Here is a 20214-nt window from a genome sequence, read left to right as displayed (position 1 = left end):
AGAGACTTGCTCACCACTCGGTAGGATTTTCTTTTTTAGAACTTAGGCGAAGCGGATTCGCAGCTAAGGCACCCACTGGGGGATTTAGAACACTTAAAAAAGGAACAACAATCATCTGTGAAACTGTGTCTTTGATAATCGAACTAGAATGTATTTCTTATTACATCTCAACAATCTGAATGCTTAAGTATAAAAGGGGCGGAGCAGCTCCGCATTCCAAGCGCGTGGCTCGTCTTTATTGTGATCCACATTGTAGAGGCGATAAGCCCCGTTGTGAAGTACTTTGGTGATGATGAAGGGACATTCCCAAGCAGGAGCGAGATTGTGTGGTTTCTGCTGATCCACTCGAAGAACCAGGTCTCCCTCTTGAAATGCTCGACCTCTCACGTTTCTGGCGTGGAATCGATGCAGGTCTTCCTGATAGATGGTCGACCGGATCAGCGCCATCTCTCTTTCTTCTTCCAGAAGGTCAACAGCTTCCTGACGGGCTTGTTCTGCTTCGGCTTTTGAGCAGCGCGTTATGAAGTAAGTCACTCGGAAGCACAGCTTCAGCCCCATAGACTAAAAAGAATGGAGTTCGGCCAGTCGACCGATTAGGAGTTGTCCTCAATCCCCAAAGTACTGATGGAAGTTCATCGACCCAGGCGCCCGCTGCATGCTTGAGGTCATGCATCAATCGGGGTTTCAGTCCTTTGAGAATCAATCCGTTTGCTCTTTCAGCTTGTCCATTCGACTGAGGATGGGCGACTGAAGCATAGTCGAACCGAGTGCCTTGGGAAGCGCAAAGGGCTCTGAACTCATCGGAATCGAAGTTCAACCCATTATCTGTGATGATGCTGTGCGGGACACCATATCTGAATGTTAACTCTCCGATGAAGCTGACAGCAGTACTTGCTTCAAGGTTTTTGATAGGCTTGGCTTCAATCCATTTGGTGAACTTGTCGACTGATACGAGCACATGGGTGAAGCCACTTCTGCCAGTCCTCAGAGGTCCAACCATATCTAATCCCCAAACAGTAAAGGGCCAGACGAGTGGGATGCTCTTCAGGGCTGATGCATGCTTGTGAGACATGTTGGAATAGAACTGGCAACCTTCACATCTGTCGACTATGTCTTTTGCCATTTCATTTGCTCATGGCCAATAAAATCCCGCTCGGTATGCTTTGGCAACAATGGTCCGAGAGGACGCATGGTGACCACAGGTCCCCGAGTGGATGTCGTTGAGGATCACTCGACCTTCTTCTGGTGTTATGCACTTCTGAGAAACTCTGATAACACTTTCTCTGTAAAGCTGTCCACCCATTACTGTAAAAGCTTTAGATCGACGGACAATCTGACGGGCCCCTTCTCCATCCTCTGGGAGCTCTTTCCTGAGAATATACGCGATGTACGGCACTGTCCAATCGGGTATGACGACCAAAACTTCCATGACCAAAACTGTCCAATCAGTAGGGCTCTTAGGTTGTGGGGGCTCCTCCGTGAAGGGATCCTCTTGGACGAACGGCGTGTGAAGATGCTCCAGGAACACATTACTAGGAATAGGCTCACGCTTGGAGCCTATCTTTGCCAAATCATCATCTGCTTGATTTTTCAGTCGGGGTATATGATGGAGCTCTAACCCCTCAAACTTCTTCTCTAACTTTCTCACTGCATTACAATAGCTAGTCATAGCTGGGCTTCTGACGTCCCACTCCTTCATTACTTGATTAACCACCAAATTCGAGTCGTCGTAGACCATTAGGTGACGGACGCTGAGTGAAATGGCCATACCCAACCCGTACAAAAGTGCTTCATATTCAGCTTTGTTGTTGGAGGAATCGAAATGAATCTGAAGAACATAGCTGAGTCTGTCTCCTCGAGGGGATACCAATACCACCCCAGCACCAGAACCGTTCAGCATCTTGGATCCATCAAAGAACATGGTCCAATGCTCCGAGTGAATCTGACCGGCTGTTGCTGCTCAACCCACTCAGCGAGGAAATCTGCTATTGCCTGGGACTTGATAGCTTTCTTTGCCTCAAACTTGATATCCAAGGGAAGGAGTTCAATCGCCCACTTTGCCACTCGACCAGTTGCATCTCTGTTGTTTAGAATTTCCGACAATGGAGCGTCATTGACGACTGTAATGGAGTGATCGGAGAAATAATGTGCAACCTTCTTCGTGGTCATGTAAATTCCATAGACAAGCTTCTGATAATGTGGATATCTTTGCTTGGATGGAGTCAAGACTTCAGAAATATAGTATACTAGGCACTGAACTTTATAGATTTTTCCTTCTTCTTCCCGCTCGATCGTAAGTACTGTACTAACAACTTGTCCAATGGATGCAATATAAAGCAGTAAAGGCTCTTTGCTGATTGGGGCAGCAAGCACCGGCTGGGTGGAAAGCAGGGTTTTGAGTTCTGCAAACGCTGCATCAGCTTCAGGAGTCCACTCGAACTTATCAGATTTCTTCATCAGTCGGTAAAGAGGCAATGCCTTTTCACCGAGGCGAGAGATGAATCGACTCAAGGCGGCCAAACAACCAGTAAGCTTCTGAACGTCATGCACACACACAGAGAATTTCATCCGGAGTATGGCTCCAACTTTCTCTGGGTTGGCGTCGATCCCTCGTTCGGAAACGAGGAAACCGAGTAACTTTCCTCCTGGGACTCTGAATGTGCATTTCGACGGATTAAGCTTGATATCATACCTTCTTAGGTTGGCAAAGGTCTCAGCAAGGTCAGTCAGCAGGTCGGAACCTTTACGCGACTTGACCACAATGTCATCCATATATTCTTCCACATTCCTACTGATTTGAGTGAGCAGGCACTTCTGAATCATCCTCATAAATGTGGCACCAACGTTCTTGAGACCGAATGGCATGGTGACATAACAAAAGCACCCGAATGGAGTGATGAAAGCTGTTTTTATCTCATCGGGTCCATACAGTCGGATATGATAATACCCGGAATAGGCGTCTAGAAAAGACAAACGCTCACACCCCGCAGTCGAGTCGACGATTTGGTCGATACGGGGGAGAGGAAAATGATCTTTCGGGCAGGCCCGATTGATATCCTTGAAGTCAATGCACATACGAAGTGAATTGTCCTTCTTAGGGACCATGACAACATTGGCGAGCCACTCGGAGTGGTAAATCTCTCGGATGAACTCAGCTGCTAGGAGTCGAGCCACTTCCTCGCCAATTGCTTTTCTCTTCTGTACGGCAGACCATCTAAGATGTTCCTTGACTGGCTTCACTTTCGGGTCGACTCGCAAACGGTGCTCAGCCAGTCCCCTGGGTACACCCGGCATGTCAGAAGGTTTCCATACAAAGATGTCCCAGTTCTCACAGAGGAACTGGATGAGCGCTTCTTCCTCTTTGATGTCGAGTGATGTTGAGATATGAGTAGGAGCAGCATTAGGATCGGTCGGGTGAATATGAATTGGTTTTAGCACGACTGAAATGCAGAATCTGTGGCAGGCTTCTTGGCTCGCAACAAATCACTCGGATCTGCATTTTTCTGATACTCTTGCATTTCAACTGCTGCCATTTGTGCATCGGCAATTTTAGAACCCTTCTGGAAGCATTCCTCTGCCTTCTGCCGATTGCCAGTGACTGTGATCACTCCTCTGGGACCAGGCATTTTCAACTTGAGATACACGTAACATGGTCGAGCCATAAAACACGCGTATGCAGGCCTCCCCAGAATAGCATGATAAGCACTCTGGAAATCCACTACTTCAATTGTCAACTTTTCCTTACGGTAATTCTTTGAATCACCAAAGACCACGTCCAAGGTTATCTGGCCGAGTGATTCAGCCTTCTTGCCAGGGATGATGCCGTGAAAGCTCATGTTGCTCTCACTAAGTTTGGACATCGGAATGCCCATCCCTTTCAAGGTTTCAGCATAAAGAATATTCAAACCACTACCACCATTCATCAACACTTTGGTCAATCGAGTACCTCCAACAACTGGGTCGACCACCAACGCTTACCTCCCCGGAGTGGCTATGCGAGTAGGATGGTCAGACTGGTCGAATGTGATAGCTGTTTGTGACCACTTCAGGTATGTTGTCGTTGTCGGAGCAACCATATTCACTTATCTATTGATCACTTTCAGTCGACTTTTGCTCTCAACATCAGCAAAAATCATTAGGGTGGAATTGACATTGGGAAAACCATCATCTTCCTCTTTGTCCTCATCCTTTTCCTTCTCATTAGGCTATTTCTCTCGGAATTGCTCGATCAGAACCCGACACTGTCGAGTGGTATGCTTAGGATAAATAAGATTGCCTTCTTCATCCTTCTTGGTGTGAATGTGACATGGCAAATCCAACACATCATTTCCGGCTTGATCTTTCACTTTCTTGGGGGTCCAGGGCCCCTTAGGTTTCCCTTTAAACTTTCCTTAAATCACCGCCGCAGTTTCACCAGGTCCTGCAGGCTCAGCTTTACGCTTTTGTTTCCGATTGGAATTGCCTCCACCGGTGTCCTGACCGACTGGTTTGCTCTTTCCACTGTGGAGTCGATCCTCTTCTTCTCCGTTAGCATACCGAGTGGCTATTTCCATCATCCGAGTCAGAGACATATATCTTGTCCGACCGAATTTCAGGACCAGCTCCCTATTTTTAACACCTTCCTTAAAGGCACAAACTGCTTGATGGTGGGATACATTTTCCACTTTGTGATGCAAAGTGGTCCACCTCTGAATGTAGTCTCTCAGAGTTTCATTCGGTTTTTGCACGCAATGCTGCAATTCCGTTAACCCCGCTGGCCGCTTGCAAGTACCCTCAAAAGTTTTAACAAACACTCGGGCAAGTTCTTCCCAACTGAATATACTGCCTGGCACTAGCTGAGTTAACCATGCTCTGGCAGAACCTTCCAACATCAGGGGAAGATGTTCCATGGCCACTTTATCATTGCCGCCACCGATCTGTACAACCACTCGGTAATCCTCAAGCCAAGTGTCAGGCTTGGACTCACGAGTGAACTTGCTGACTCCAGTCGCCAACTTAAAGTTGGGAGGAATCACCGCGGCTTTGATGGCTCTGCTGAAACACTCTGGACCTGAAACATGAACTCTGCTGCCAGTCGGGTGATCTCTGCCAAGGCCCTCCCTGTGTGCCCTGTTCCTGTCAACTAGACCTTGAACGAGAATAGATCTCGCATCAAAGCCTGGCTCCCTTGGGTCGGCCGGTATTCTTCGCTCGCCACTGTGAGGACGTCTGTCATCATATTGTCGAGGCACATATGATCTCGGAGGAGGTGTGGGCACTCGACGACGGTCATCATGGCCGAGTCGGTGATCATACTGCTCGTGGTTTCTGTATTGATCCTGCCGGTGCCCACGTCCCTCACTCCGCGGGGGCGATCTTGGGCTATGGGCCGACTGAACTGTATCTGCCATCACAGTTCTGCTATGAATCCTATTTCACGACTGAGACACTGCTGTGTTGTGCTCTCCTGCTGCTCGGAGTAAGGCCTGGATCTGCATCAAACCTCTTCCAGCCTCCGACTGGGAAGGCTGAATTGATTCTACTATACGGGCTGCAGCTGTGAGATTTTGAATCGGAGTGCGGTATCCCTGAGGTTGAGGTGGAAAAAGTTGTCGTCGACTGGACTCAGGGATCCGTTGCCGAGCATGCTCGTCGAGTGCACGCTGAAGGTTCTCCAGTCGAGTGTGCTCAGCCAAGTTGGCCAGGCACGCCTCCTCCAAGGCCCGGGCCTCGGAGGTTTCCCCAACAATGGGCGTGTGAAGCACATCCATGTTGCGGCGGCGAAGCTCTCCTCCCTGCTGCGAAGAAAGAGGCTCGGGGCGGTATTCCTCGTGAGCGCGTGATGGATCGCCGCCACCATCACCTCCGTCGTCGCGGCGGAAGCCAGGAGGACTATGTGGTGCGTCGACCATCAAGACTTCAACTGCAGGATCGCTGCTGTCGCATTCGGATGCGGTCTCGACGGAGCCAGTCGAACAGGCCGTAGAGAGTTTCGTCGGGCTCGATTGCCGCGACTTGTGGGGTGGCCGACTGGCGAGCCACCGCGTGTTTCACCCACCGCTGAAGCCGCGACCGACCGGATCGCTTGCGTCGGCGAACAGCGGGGAGCGAGGACACCACGGGAGCTGACCGATACTGGGTCGACGGCTGCCGGAGAAGGACGCCGCGAGCGCACGCGCGAAAGTGCGTCGCCCCGCGGACGGGGAGCGCCTCGACGTCAAGGGGAGCTTCCTGAAGCCAGGTGGAGTCGTCGGCAACGAAGATGAGCGCGCCGAGACGGATCTTGCAGCCCTCAGCCAATCCACCATCGGAAACCATGATGATGTGAATCGGAAAAATCGAAACTTCACCAAAAAAGTCGCTAAGACACCTGCCCACGGTGGGCGCCAATTGTCGTGGTTCTAAGGCTGATAGTAGAATGGGGGGTAGGTATGAGGAGGCAAGATCCCAACTATGGTGAAGTTGTACACACAAGATTTACGAGTTCAGGCCCTTCACGGTGGAAGTAATAGCCCTACGTCTCGGTGCCCGGAGGCGGTCGACCGGATTATATGTGTGTGATGTTACAGGGGGTGCGAACCCTTGTCCCTGAGGAGGGGGTGGCTTATATAGAGTTCGCCGGACCCCTCCCGCCCTCAATTACAAAGGATTTAAGATACATAAAGATGGGGCGTTTCTGGTAACGCTAGTAATAAAGTGACATAAATGACCATTAAGTCTACAGAGTAAACGCCCGACCGTTACTGTTTAGAGTGGCTTTCGATCTTCTGTTTGTCGAGTGATCATTGCTATGGTCAAGTGACATAGAGTCTTCCGAGTGGAACGTTTCTAGTTGAGTGGATGATGGTATGTATCCCTTGAATGATTCTGACTTTAGGGTGATGTCCTAGGGGAGGGTGTCTAGGTCAGGCGTATGACCCTACTCTAGATACATAGCTTCGTCAGTAATAACTAAGACCAGTTGGTTTCTTTTAATGGAAATCGGAGGGGTGACCCTTGTTAAAAAAAATCCTTTTCCAGCCATATAAAAAAATTATAAGTATATAGCCCGCAAAAAAAGTATATACACATCCATGTCAAAAGAAAATTTAGAAATATTTGGTTCTTCAAAAATCCGGCCCACTAGAGCCTGGGATCCAAAAGTTTTTTTCAAAGTAAAGTATAAGTTTCTCTTCTAGATTTTCGACTACTATTTTTTGTGCTAGAGCGAGTAATTCCAGCTCTACATGAGATGAAAACAAAGTGAATACTCCCTCCGTCTAAAAATATTTGTCATCAAAATAAACAGAAAGAGATGTATCTAGAATTAAAATATATCTTTTTTTATCCATTTTAATGACAAGTATTTTCAGACGGAAAGAATAGTAATTAGTAAATGTGGCAACGGCAAGAAGCACGGTGGATATCTGAGTCACACGACACTCACAGAATACACACAAAAAATGGCCTAGGGATGGGTCCAAACCCTGCTCCTGCCAGCTGATAACCCATCTTTGCCTGCACTCTGCAGGTGCAGGTGAGCAGATGACAGCCACATTTTGCAGATACAACCTCATCAAAGCCACAAGTTCGGCAGCTCAGCCTCCTCGTGCTTACAAGAAAAGTCAGGCTGAGATCAAAATTCAACATGTCTACGCTATACATCTTGACAACTTTGAGCATATTTACTCAGGGTCCAGATTGTCTGCATGACCCTACTAGGATGGCGGGCTAGCACCCAAGATTTGACTGAACAAATGTCAATCTTCTGCATTTGTGCAAGCTCCTTCCTATATGGTGCAGTAAAAAGGAAGAAAAAAACAGCAAGCACCTACAACTTGAACTTGCAGCAGATGCACCAAGACACCAACCAATATACAGAAACTGAACACTGAAACTACATACGCGCGTTTTGGTCATGATATATGTTGCCAATTCCATGTAGTTCAAAAGCATGCACAAGTTCAAAATTGCTGGAGGGAAGCAATGGATTATTCAGGTACATGCTGAAGGAACAATATTTGCTTCTACCTGTACTAATGTTAGCATGTGTGTATATGACCTTGAGGCTGCAGTCCAAAAGGAGAGCGACGTTGTATACAAGAGCAGTGGTCAAGATCCGGTACATCTATCTTCTTGACGCCTGGAAGAAGGTATGTCCTACAAAACTTTCTTCTCTTGAGAATTGCAACAGCTGTTATGGCCTTCCTAATCCTAGCTTGCTAATACAAAAGGCTACTGCTAGAAAACTACATGATGCTTGCATCTTTATGAACAGCTGCATGATGCTTCTATCCTTATGGACAAGACAACTAGCCCTCCTGTGAAAAGGAAAAACAAGATAAAAATTCCTTTTTGATCTTAGAAAACAAAAAGAGCATGATCAACCCCAATGTTGAACGATGAACATGATGGCAAAAATACTGCTATACTCTTCCCATGGGTGAGAACGGAGGGCCATTGACCACCGGAGTTTTTCCTTTCCTCCTCTTCACTTTCTTCTTCTCTTTTCCTGTTACTGATCCTATTAACTGCTTCACTTCTTCTTTGAGGAGCATTTTCATTGAACTGGAATACAGCTTGTGCTTGAATTTCTCTATACCAATGGTTGGAGAAGCTTCAGAACAGTGAAGCAAAGATATGCAGACTGAGAATGCCTGCAGCGCCGACAATCGTGCATGGAAATCCACTGAGAACTCTCCTTTCCCATCGACTTTCATGGAAAGGGCAGGGAGAACTTCCTGGTTACCCTGCTTCAACAGTTGGAGTACACAAATGAAATACTACATTTAGTTGAATATGATGTTAACTAGTGCATCTGTCAAAAAGAAGTTTTAACTAGTGCATTGTTGTTGAAATACTAGCGCCTCTTTGATTCATAGGATTCTAAAAGCGTGGGAATAGGAAAAACATAGAATTGAAATACTAGGGCCTACAGGATTTTGTTTGTTTGATTGCATCATAGGAAAAACAAAGGATTCTTTTGAAGAGGTTTGAGTGGATGCTAGAAATCCTATGGGAAGTAGTACAAAGAAATCGTTAGGAAAAACTCCTGTGGGATTCAATCCTACGAATCAAATAACTAATATAGGAAAAATTCCTAAGGATTCTAATCCTCCAAAGTTTCTACGAAAATCCTTTAAATCAAAAGAGCCCTACATTTAGTTGAAATGCATTGTTGTTTGCTTCAACAGCTGAATTACACAAATGAAATATTACATTTAGTTGAATATAATGTTAACTAGTGCATTCGTCAAAAAGAAGTTTTAATTAGTGCAACTGTTAATTAGCGCAAGTATAACTAAAACGGGGATATAGCTTTTAAGTGGGAAACAAGCAACAATGCATTTCAATTATCATATAGGAAAATTTCTTTTGATCTGCTAATGAAGTTGGGGGGAATCATATTTTGAACCAATTTAATTATTACTCACTGTGAGTAAATGCAGACAGGTGGTAATAATCAAACACGAGATGTGTCTCAACATACAAAATATACCTTAACAAATAGCTCCATGGGATGCTTGCTTTCATTCATCACAGAATCGACCCAATAACTATCATATGCATTTTCAAGGACAACGATTGGGCAAGACATGTCCCATCCACCGCAGTCACACCTTCCCCCACTCTTTAGACGGTTAAGTAACGGTGATGGACTGGTCTCATCATCCCTTGGTAACCCGTGTGCTCCGCCTGCTGTAACCACTTTAACTGTACCTGGTGATGATCCAGTTTTCAATTCAAGGGACCGGGTTTTATGAAACGGCACTTGGACTACAACAGCTGCAACCTCCAAATGAGGATGAAGATCTTCTTGGGACCAAAGACAAGATACCGATGCATCTGAGTTATTCCTTGCAGTATTTTGCCGCTCCATCTGATTATTTCTCTCTAGAGACTCCCTAGAGATTGAATTCTTAACAACATTGCAGAATGGTGGTTGAGTGGAATCTGGACGCTGAACTCTATCAACAGCAGAGCTCCGTCGTGCATGAGCAATGTCATACAAAACAAACTCGCTAGTGGCTGAGTTATTTAAAATACCATCTTCTTCAACTTCAGAGTACAGATAGGAAGACACATGCATCTGGCCAACAATTGGAGGCAGCCACCCATGCCTATCCTTGGAGGTCCTTCCCACGGTACTTGATCGCTTGCCAACACTATGGAAAGTGTAAATCCAATTCAGTTCGTTCCCGGATTTCCAAGTGCTAGCGTAAATGGATTCGTCTGGACCCTTGGTACAGAACTCAAAACCAAAAGCGCCATTGTCATGATCCAGTTTAAGAACAGCATGCAAATGAGTCGGCGATGAAGTAACTGTGATAGGCCGGGCTTCCCCACTCGTCTGGCATTTAGGTGTGGGAGTTTGGTCAGATCTTGAGATACCACTCAACAAAGATTTGCGCAGTGCACTATCTTTTCCTCTAACTGGTGGATTACCACATTTTGCATCTTCCATTACCATGTGGGAGGGATTCCTCAGAGATTTGGACTTCATGAAAGGATCCAAAATTTTCTTAAACGGACTAGATCGAGCTTTTTTGTTGCCATCGACACCATGAACACTTTCTGATGGACATGTAGCATCAAAAACACCCACCTTAGCTGACAAGGACTTGGGGAGATTACTCACTGAATCTATTGTGCCATGGTTACTCCTATCAGGATGAAGGCCAACAGGAGGTTGGCAATTTGACATTGTACCTTTGCTACTGCTGCTTTCTAGCAAATGAGGAGCAGCACTTGCGGCGGGACACGTGGCATTGTCTTCTTTGAGCGATAACCCCGGGAACCTGTCTCTTACATCATCCTTTAACAAATTGCAGTCCTTGCGTGGCCTTCCAAGCCTCAAGTTGTCACTGGGAACCTCACGCGATGAAATATCCACAAGCTCCCTGGCATCTTGATTAAATCCACGAGTTATGTTCATAGAAGACCTCAACTTGCATGAACCGCTCCGTTGCGGAACCAAGTAAGCTCCACTTGTGCTAGGCTGAGAGGACGAATCGACGGTCCCAAATGACATAAACGCATCTCTTTCATATATAGAGTCTAATTTCCTCCTCCCCTCTTGGAGTTTCCTTAGTCTGCTGACATCACTGGAGCTCTGGTACATAGAACCACGACTATGAATGATGCTATCTTCTGGGTTTTCCTCACGGCGTCTTGAAGGCAGACTCTTGCAATGAAAATTTGGGAACCGGTTGAGGTGCATTTCGCCTGAGTTTCTATCCGGGCATTTCAGTTGTGCTGCCCTGCTAGGACTCTCTGTTTCCTCATCAATTGGTTCCATGGTTTCCTTAGCTACACTGGGCCGAGAACGGTTCCCCATGTAGGAAACCTGCATTAAAACCATAATACAGTGCTCGCATCAGAAGAGAGAAAAGATGACAGTAGCATCAGCTTTTATCCAAAAAAAAAAACCATAACCATAGTTTGTATCAGGTTTGGCAGAGGGAACCATTTTACAAGCTTAAAACTACGCCCATCCTATGCATCAAATCCGTCCAAGAAAAATAGGTCATATCCATTTCCAAAAGAAGGAAGAGTTTCCATTCGTTCACATACTACTTCAATACCTAGGTTTCAAGAGGAACAGCACAACACTAAAATAACAAAAAACAAATCTAAATCTACTCTCGGATCACACAGCACATTATCACTGAATCAGCTAAACCATTCGAGGAAAGGATGAACCCTCGCAGATGGGAATCGAATCCCAGGACGAGGTCAGCAGAAAAGGAACCCCTCTCCTCCCATCTGCACCAAATCCGAGCCGCACTTCTTGAAGAAATGCATCGGCAAACCTGCTCGCCATTAGTTCCTCCTAAAAAGTCCAACCTTGCGGCCAAGTCCCGCCGCCCAAATCTACAGCCAGCCGCCGCCGCGGCCGCAAGCGTCGCAGAGGACCGCCGTATGAATCAACCGGAAAGGGATCGAGAAATGCCATTACTCACCTTGGAGCGGAGCCGACGGGGAGCAGACCGGCGCGGCAGAAGAGGCAGTGGACTTTACTGGTCCGTCAGTCCTCGCGCATCTGTCTCGTGTGAGTGAGGGAAATATTCTTGGCGGCTCACGAAAATGAAATGGAGATTCCCAAATCTTATTTTGCGCCTTCGCCGCTAGGGACGATTGTGAAATAGATAGAGGTAGGGGGACTAGAGCGTAAAGAGCGATCCGCGGCGGAGCTTCGGCGTTCTGGGCTGCTCCGCTGGGCCGGTGGCACACATCTTGTAGGCCTGTGTCAGACCAGCCCGAGGTCTCTGTGGCGGCAAAAGGCCCATGTACCATCTCTTTTATCTACTCCCTCCGTCTCAAAATAAGTGTCTCGACTTTAATACAACTTGTTCTCAAGAAAAAAATAATACAACTTTGTAAGACGAAGAGAGTGTATACAAACATAAATATTGCTAAAATAAGTGTCTCGACTTTAATATTAAATTTGATATAAAATTAAAACACTTATTTTAAGAGGAAGAGAGTGTATACAAACATAAATGTTGCTAAAATAAATACCAATATAAAATTTCTCAAAAAACTATATACCAATATAAGTAAAACAAGTTACGGAGATTCAACAAATCTCATCCAATTCTAAAAAAAACAGATCTCACAGTATCTATCCAATAGTCTACGTTGCTCCAGTGTTTAGCGTTACTCCTGTTTTGCACAAAACACATTTAGCACCCTTAATGATTAATATTCTCTGTATTTTTTTAATAATAAGTACTTAAAAAAGAATAGCGTTCCTTTTTTTCCAGACGGAGTGTTTCGTCCAACCTTTCATCCTTTTTCTGAGCATCATTTCATAAAAATCATCGTAATTGTCACATATTTACCTGACTTGCCATAAACTTGTCTTTTCTTTGGAAGCCAATAAATGATTGCAAAAAAATTATAAAATATATTTAGATAAGTATAACATGGAGAGAATTTGGCAAACATTTATTTACACAATCACATTAATATGTGCAAATAAATTGCGGGATAACGTACTAAAATATTTATATCGCGATGAAACGCATGCAATTATCATCATATCTAATACCAACATCAACATTAGCCAAAGAATTATACCCTAACTACTATTGATTTCCTGATACCGCTTATTGTGAAGGATATGACTATTAGTTAAATAAAGTCACCGAAGTTTAAAAATATTACTTCCTCCATCCCAAAATTCTTGTCTTACATTAATATCTAGACAAATCTAAGACAAGAGTTTATTTTAGGATGGAGAGAGTAGTTTATATCTTGCCTAATATTATACTCCCTCCGTTCCTAAATATAACTCTTTTTAGAGATTTCATTACAAACTACATACGGATGTATATAGACATATTTTCGAGTGTAGATTTACTCATTTTGCTTTGTATGTAGTCATAATAAAATCTCTAAAAACATTTATATTTAAAAACGGAGGTAGTAATAAATATAATTAATATCTTGTCTAATATTAACGGACATTGCATGCACACAATTGGTAGGAAAATCAACCATTCCACCCCGACGAACGCTGATGAGATCATCCGCACCCATCGTCATCTGGTGCATTCTGGCCGTCGCCGTTGCCATCTCGCCATCCAACCTCTACATATACAGACACGGTGACATGCACAGCGCACACGAGGCGAACATCCCTGGAAAAAAATTATATAAGATCAGGTCTCACGGTTAGCAGATAAGATCCGTTCTGATGGATTACACGTAACATTTACAAATCACAAAGCATCTAATCTCTGGTCTCGTAGAATTATTTTCCGACATCCCTGGACTGGCTGGAGGCGCCAGACACGGACAGTCCAGGTCCCGCAAGTTTCTTCCTCCTGCCGCGCCTCCTCTCCCCCCGTCCTTGATATCTCTTCCCAGCGCGTGCCGTGCCGCGGTCGACCAACATGGACCGGCGGCGGCTCTGGACGTGGGCAGCTGCCGTCGTCGTCGCTGCTGCTGCTGCGGCTGCGGCGGCGGCGGGCCATGAGAAGAGGCTGGTGGTGGGCATGACTCTCGTCCCGGGCGCCGCGTCCACGGGGGCAGGCAAGTCCGCGACGCCTTTAATCAATCCTCTTTTCTTTCCCCTGCGTTCATCCGGCCGCACATTGCCCTGCTCTGCCTAAAAGCATACGGGGATGCCAACTAATGGTGCGCGTGTGAACTGCCGTTCGATTGCAGTGTGCCTCGACGGGAGCCCGCCGGCGTACCACCTCCACCGCGGCTCCGGCGCGGGCGCCCGCGGCTGGCTGCTCCAGTTCGAGGGCGGCGGCTGGTGCAACGACGCGCCGTCCTGCGCCGCACGAGCCGGCACGCGGCGAGGCTCCACCCGGCTCATGAGCAAGCTCGAGGTCTTCTCCGGCGTGCTCAGCAACGATCCGGCCAGGAACCCAGGTACCGCAATCGTCTTGCTGGTTCTCTTCAGTTACAGCTCCCTTTCAGTTTCTTCAGCAGAAACGCGCTGTTTCATAATACTTTTTGCAAGCAACGAACACGGGTTTGATTAATTGGAGAAACATTTTCCCCGTGCATTCTTTGATTTCCTCGCACGTACGTACGTACCTTTTACGCCAAGTCGTCGATGATGATCAGCACAGCAGAGCACGTGCATGTCTCCGTTCATGCATGGTGATGGTGGTACTGTCTTGTGCTTTTGCAAAAAGGTTGCGGCCAGTCAACAATCACCATAATCCGGTAGGTAGCGCCAACAGTTTCGCTTTAACACATCCAGGCCCATGGCGAATTCAAGCTCATGGTCCTACAAGGGTGATGATGAACCCCACATCTGCATCAGGCCACTGCCACAACTTCTGGTCAAAGGAATTCAGAGTTTCAGATCAGTTCTCGTCACTACTAAAGATTTTTCTTTTTGACAATTCGAGCAGATTTTTACAACTGGAATCGGGTGAAGCTGCGGTACTGCGACGGCGGATCCTTCGCGGGCGATTCGGAGTTCACAAATGGCGTACGTACTCTTAAAAAGTTAAAATCATATTGTGAACTGCATATGTAAACGAGTTGCTGCTCGCATTCAACTGAACTCCGTTTGCTCACTATTTGTACTGTTTGTCGCCCCGACATATGCAGTCTTCAGTCATCTACATGAGAGGTCAGAGGATATGGGATGCTATCATCGCCGATCTCCTCACCAAAGGCCTCGCCAAAGCCAAAAAGGTTTCTGCAGATCTCATCAGCACTAGTCTATATACTTTCTGCGTGTTTTTCACTAATGCTAGGCTTTTACTTTGTGGTGGAGTTTCAGTTAGTAGCACAAATCACTCTACAAGACATGTAGATGTGTAATTGTTAAGTCGATCATGGTTTTGAGCAAATCTGAATCCAACAGGTGCTGCTCTCAGGATGCTCAGCAGGAGGCCTAGCTACATTCTTCCACTGCGACGACCTCGGGGAGCTTCTCGGGGGCGTCGCCACGGTGAAATGCATGAGCGACGCGGGGTTTTTCCTTGATGTGTAACGCTGGAACTAATCGATCAATGAGTTTACTTTTGGAAGGTTGAGCTTTTGGTCAAATGTGTTAAACTTATGTCATTTTTCAGGGATGACATTTCCGGCAACAACAGCATTAGACTTTTCTTTAGCAGCCTAGTTGCTCTGCAGGTTATTTGCATCAGTAAACCTTCTCTTTACACACTGATTTGGCTTAAGATATTTGAGAGTTTTTTCAAGTATGTTTTGATTTTATTTTCTTAATTTTGATGTAGGGAGCTGAGAAGAATTTGAACAAAGACTGTCTAAATTCAACACTCAGTCCTTATCTGGTCAGATCTCTTTTCGTTCCTACTATCCTTTCAGAGCATTGAACCACATTATGGGCACTTGAGTTTTACTGATCATACTTTCCACCCCTCCTGTGCAGTGTTTTTTCCCTCAATATGCACTTCAAAACATTAAAACCCCATATTTCATCTTAAATTCAGCGTACGATGTATATCAGGTAATGGAATACGTTGTACCAGTCAATATTTTTCACCAGCTGGCCACTAGTAAAAATATTATCAATTTTTGGCAGTTCCATCACATCTTTGTGCCTCCTTCGTCTGATCCTAGGGGTCACTGGAGTCGCTGTAAGGCGGACCCCAGTGCATGCAGCACATCACAAATTGCAACTCTCCAAGGTTACAATCAGTGCTTTATACAAATCTTCGCTACATGTATCAAACGAGCGGGTGTAAAGTTCTTCATTGAGTTACTGTCTTGAGGAATTTGTCTGCAGGCCTAAGAAGTGCAATGTTAACAGCACTCAAACCGTTTGAAGGTGAGCCGGAGATGGGCATGTTCATCAATTCTTGCTTTGCACATTGCCAGAGCGAGCTGCAGGACACATGGTTTGCGCCGAATTCCCCAACACTGGACAATGAGGTACTAATAATTGATGAGGTTAAGTTGTATGCTTGTGGCCTTTTAGTGATGCATGGTGTTTTCATGAAAATCATTTTGGAGTTTCAGACAATTGCAGAGCTAGTCGGTGATTGGTACTTTGAAAGGGGTGCTGCCCAAGAAATCGACTGCGCATATCCCTGCGACTCAACTTGTCACAACATTATACCATCTAATCAGGTAAGTTAATGGGAAATGCAAGTGCACATGCAAGGGTGGGTGTTTGAGTTTGGGGTCTATCTATGCAGGGTATATCTGTTCATATTTTCCCATGATATTTTGCAGGTCGGCATCTAGTGGATACAATGTGTTGTGTAGGTTGGTTCATAGTGTTCTTCAACTCAATACAAGAAATATTGGCAAAATTTTACTGTGTATTGCTAAGTTCATCATATATACTACAAATATATAGAAGAAATAGCTTGGATGCCCAGCATGGAGGTATCATGTTTCGGGTTCAAATCCATCATTTCCATGTCTCTACATTTGCTTTCTTTGGTCCATTTTCTTTAAAAATCATTCTTTGATATTGGGACTGTCTATTTAACAGTTGACTGAATTTCAATCGGTATTCATCTTTTTTTAGCCAATCATAAACCAACAACTGTATGCATTTGTTCCCCGTGTATGTCAGCGATTCAACTCTTTTTTTGAGAGAGAAATGTAAATATTTCACATGCACTCCCTCCGTCCGAAAATACTTGTCCTAGAAATGGATAAAATGGATGAATCTATAACTAAAATAAGTCTAGATACAACCATTTCTAGGACAAGTATTTCCGAACGGAAGGAGCATGTATGTATGTATGTCAAAACCTGCCAAAAACTACTTAGCGGGTTTTAAAATTCTTGATGGATTGAACTGGACCCTGGTTGATTGCAATACGGCCTATACCCAAGAAGGGCTGCCAAGAAAAGCAAAGCATGCAGAGGACAAATAGGCCTGTACCAACACCTGAGAACACAAAAAAGAGCAATAAAAAGCCCAAGAAGAATAGCTGGTGGAAGAACCGAAAATCAACAAGAAAATAACAAATTCCATAACATATTCTAACATTAGAGCAAGGGGAGGGCCTTGGCCCCCCACCCCCTTTTCCTTATTTAGTAAATATACATAGTATTCAGACACATATATCACATGATGTGAATATAACAAAGGCAGAGTCATCTGTTTTCATCTTTGACAGAACCCAGTTCAAGTTATTACAAATTCAATCATAAATACGAGTTCATCTTTAGTACTATTGCGGATACACCTGATGTCAAGTTTTATGACTACAGACCAGCCGATCCAATCAAGAACTAACAGTATGTTTCACCGTTTAATCTAGTTACGGAGTAAAATATCACCGACCCAAACACCCAACTGTTTGATGCACTCCATCAGGGGGAATCACTCTACTTCAAACATCCCAGCTGATTTAAAAGTGCATCAATTTAAATAATTGTAGGGAGTATTTAGGCAGAAATGTCACATGATTATTTAGATAATTTTACCAATGATTCTAAAATTCCGTCAATTTAAATACCATTATGGCAATTATAGTAAAGAAAACAGTTAATGGATATGGCCCACCATTCTTCTGCGATGATATAAATAGGGGATTTAGGTGTTTCGGAAATGAGAACAAAGCCGATTCCAATCAAAACAGGAAAGACTCCATCAAACTAAGGATCCTATGTTATTACATTGTAAGTGCACCTCTTTGGTTCTTAAAATGATAGGACTAGGAAATTGGATTTCATGGCACATGCCATTGTTGTTGTTGTGAAATTTTGCATGATTGGGCTGAATGGAATTTTTTTCCTTTAAAATTGCAAGTAAAGTGGAGTATAAGAAAACTGTCTATGGTTTGACCCGCAAAAACAGACAAAAAAAAACTGTCTATGGTTTACAATTCTCCACTCCAAGCAAGCTACACATGAAAACTTCCTAGGAAATATAATCCTCTATTTTGAAGGAAAAGGTATAATCCTCTAAAATATTTCCTTCAAAAAGAAATATAATCCTCTAAAATTAGAATGATATATTATGAATCAAAGCTGAAAATGAATTATGAAAAAATTCACCGTTTCGTGTATATGGCCACGCATCGCACCCCGGTATGGTGCAATCAACATTTGTCGATAAATGATTGCTTACGTTTATATATTGCTGGTTGCATCGCAACACGTTTGAATCATATAGGAACAGGATGCAGAACCAGAGCTTTCAGATATCTGCAACTTTTAGGACTACTATTTTCTTCAGACAAAACGAACAGAAATAAGATGCAGCTTTCACAGAACCCATGGTTCTACACTAGTATATCTTAGTCCAGTAATTGATGTTCAAACCAGCCTACCAAAAGCAAGAAATTCATGTTCCAACTAGCTAGGCCTGCGATGCAACCATAGCCCTTTCATCCGGATCGATGGCCGGGAAGAACCAGAACGAGTCACCAGCGGTGAACTCGCCTTGACTGTGGTGCATCTTCTTCTTCAGCACCAGCTTATCATCCGAGCCTTCATCCACCCACGATTCCGCCCAGAACCACGCGAGCCCAACGCCACAACCGCCCACGTCAACGAGACTCAACGACGGCTGGTGCGCGAACAACAGCATGCCAGGCGGCCGGCCCGACGCCGCCGGCACAGAGGCCGAGCACCCGCGGCCCAAAAGCAGGACACGGTCCCCGCGCACGCAGTCCTGCGTCCACACCTTCTTGTCCCAGTCCAGCCTGAAGAGCGCGACGCGCGCGTTGTGCTCGTCCGCGAGCACGAGGTGGACGTGCCGGAGCGACTCCACGAGGTAGTGGCGCATGCTGCTCTCGCCGAACGGGAGCTGGCACGCCGTGTTCCGGCGCTCCACCTTGGGCTCCGGGTCCGCGAGGTCCGCGCGCCAGACCTTCCTCCTGCCGTCGACCAGGTACACCATGGCGCCGACGGTGACCATGTCGCTGGCGGCCGGGTCGTAGCGGAACCCCGGGGCGCGCAGGGTGAGCCACCCCTGGTCCTGCTGGCCGGGGTGGCAGTAGGCGACGAGCCTGTCCGTGGCGAGGATGAGGAAGCACGCCCGGCGGTCAGCCGGCGACGACGTGAGCGCGGCGTGGAATCGCCCTTCGGCGTTCTTCTCCTTGAACGGCCAGGACAGGACCAGCCGCGCGCCGGCGACCGGGTTGGCGAGGACGAGGCGGCGCGGCGCGTCCAGGGAGACGAACACGAGCCATCCGCAGGCGGAGGACGCGACGCAGCGATGGTAGCCCTCCCCCGGGACATCGTACGCGTAGGGCCGCCCCCCGGGGATGTCGTAGAACTGGCGGCGCACGTTGGCCGGCGCGGGCGCGGACTGCGAGGCGGAGGCCGGCTCCGGGAGCATGAGCCACGGGAAGGGCGGCGGGCGGCGGCCGAGGCGGCGGGAGAAGAAGCGCCACGCGCGGCAGACGAGGCGGAGGCGGAGGTGGTCGGCGAAGGTGATGTAGGGGGCCACCGAGGCGAAGATGCGGTCGCCGGGGAGGACCCCCCTAGGGTTTTTCCCCGGATCGCGAGGCGCCGCCGCCATCGCCCGGCGTCGTCGAGGCGAGCGACCCATGCAACGCAAGAGGCGGGCTGGTTGGCTGGTTGGTTGGCTCGATCGATCGATCGATTGGTCTCCGGGAAGCGCACGCGCCGCAACGATTTATGTATGATCTGGCGCCGCAATGCCCATAAATGCATCGGATTTATTTCGTCAGATTTGGGCTTGTTTAAAGAAAATCTTACTAGTATTGATCCAGAATATTTACCAGTTAATGCATCCTATCGCCTGCCGCGTCTTCAGCTTCAGCTTTCGGTTCCCAGCGATTGATGCCACAATTTGATTTAAATCTCTGCAATTCGTAGTAG

General features: G+C 46.3%; 3 protein-coding genes across 8 annotated transcripts; 1 reads left to right on the top strand and 2 right to left on the bottom strand.

Annotated features, from left to right (window-relative positions):
- Positions 1 to 8028: 8028 nt before the first annotated feature.
- Positions 8029 to 12055, bottom strand: LOC125513037. Of its 2 annotated transcripts, none has more exons than XM_048678079.1 (3): positions 11922 to 12055; positions 9458 to 11305; positions 8029 to 8711 (listed from the first exon to the last, which is right to left on the bottom strand). In XM_048678079.1, exons 2-3 carry the CDS (start codon positions 11294 to 11296, stop codon positions 8385 to 8387), a joined length of 2166 nt encoding a protein of 721 aa, XP_048534036.1. In that variant the 5' UTR covers positions 11297 to 11305; positions 11922 to 12055; the 3' UTR covers positions 8029 to 8384. The 2 variants fall into 2 exon arrangements, with proteins under 2 accessions (XP_048534036.1, XP_048534044.1); XM_048678087.1 differs by having other exon boundaries at positions 8029 to 8708.
- A 1615-nt stretch (positions 12056 to 13670) lies between these two features.
- On the top strand, positions 13671 to 17004 carry LOC125533921 (pectin acetylesterase 9-like). 5 transcript variants are annotated; one of them, XM_048697255.1, is made up of 12 exons: positions 13677 to 13998; positions 14134 to 14346; positions 14838 to 14917; positions 15040 to 15126; positions 15299 to 15423; positions 15510 to 15570; positions 15675 to 15731; positions 15830 to 15907; positions 15983 to 16088; positions 16229 to 16332; positions 16420 to 16530; positions 16636 to 17004. In XM_048697255.1, the coding sequence occupies exons 1-12, from the start codon at positions 13860 to 13862 to the stop codon at positions 16645 to 16647; spliced, it is 1173 nt and encodes a 390-aa protein (XP_048553212.1). In that variant the 5' UTR covers positions 13677 to 13859; the 3' UTR covers positions 16648 to 17004. The 5 variants fall into 5 exon arrangements, 4 of the variants coding, with proteins under 4 accessions (XP_048553223.1, XP_048553217.1, XP_048553212.1 ...); XM_048697250.1 differs by having other exon boundaries at positions 13687 to 13998; positions 16187 to 16332; positions 16636 to 17003; XM_048697266.1 differs by lacking the exons at positions 16420 to 16530; positions 16636 to 17004 and having other exon boundaries at positions 13671 to 13998; positions 16021 to 16088.
- A 1485-nt stretch (positions 17005 to 18489) lies between these two features.
- Positions 18490 to 19963, bottom strand: LOC125533910. Its single transcript, XM_048697240.1, has one exon. It carries the CDS (start codon positions 19919 to 19921, stop codon positions 18725 to 18727), a length of 1197 nt encoding a protein of 398 aa, XP_048553197.1. The 5' UTR covers positions 19922 to 19963; the 3' UTR covers positions 18490 to 18724.
- Between the last annotated feature and the right edge of the window lie 251 nt (positions 19964 to 20214).

Source organism: Triticum urartu, chromosome 1 (assembly GCF_003073215.2).
Source record: "Triticum urartu cultivar G1812 chromosome 1, Tu2.1, whole genome shotgun sequence".
NCBI classification, from domain to species: domain Eukaryota; kingdom Viridiplantae; phylum Streptophyta; class Magnoliopsida; order Poales; family Poaceae; genus Triticum; species Triticum urartu.
This window is presented reverse-complemented; position numbering and strand designations above follow the sequence as displayed.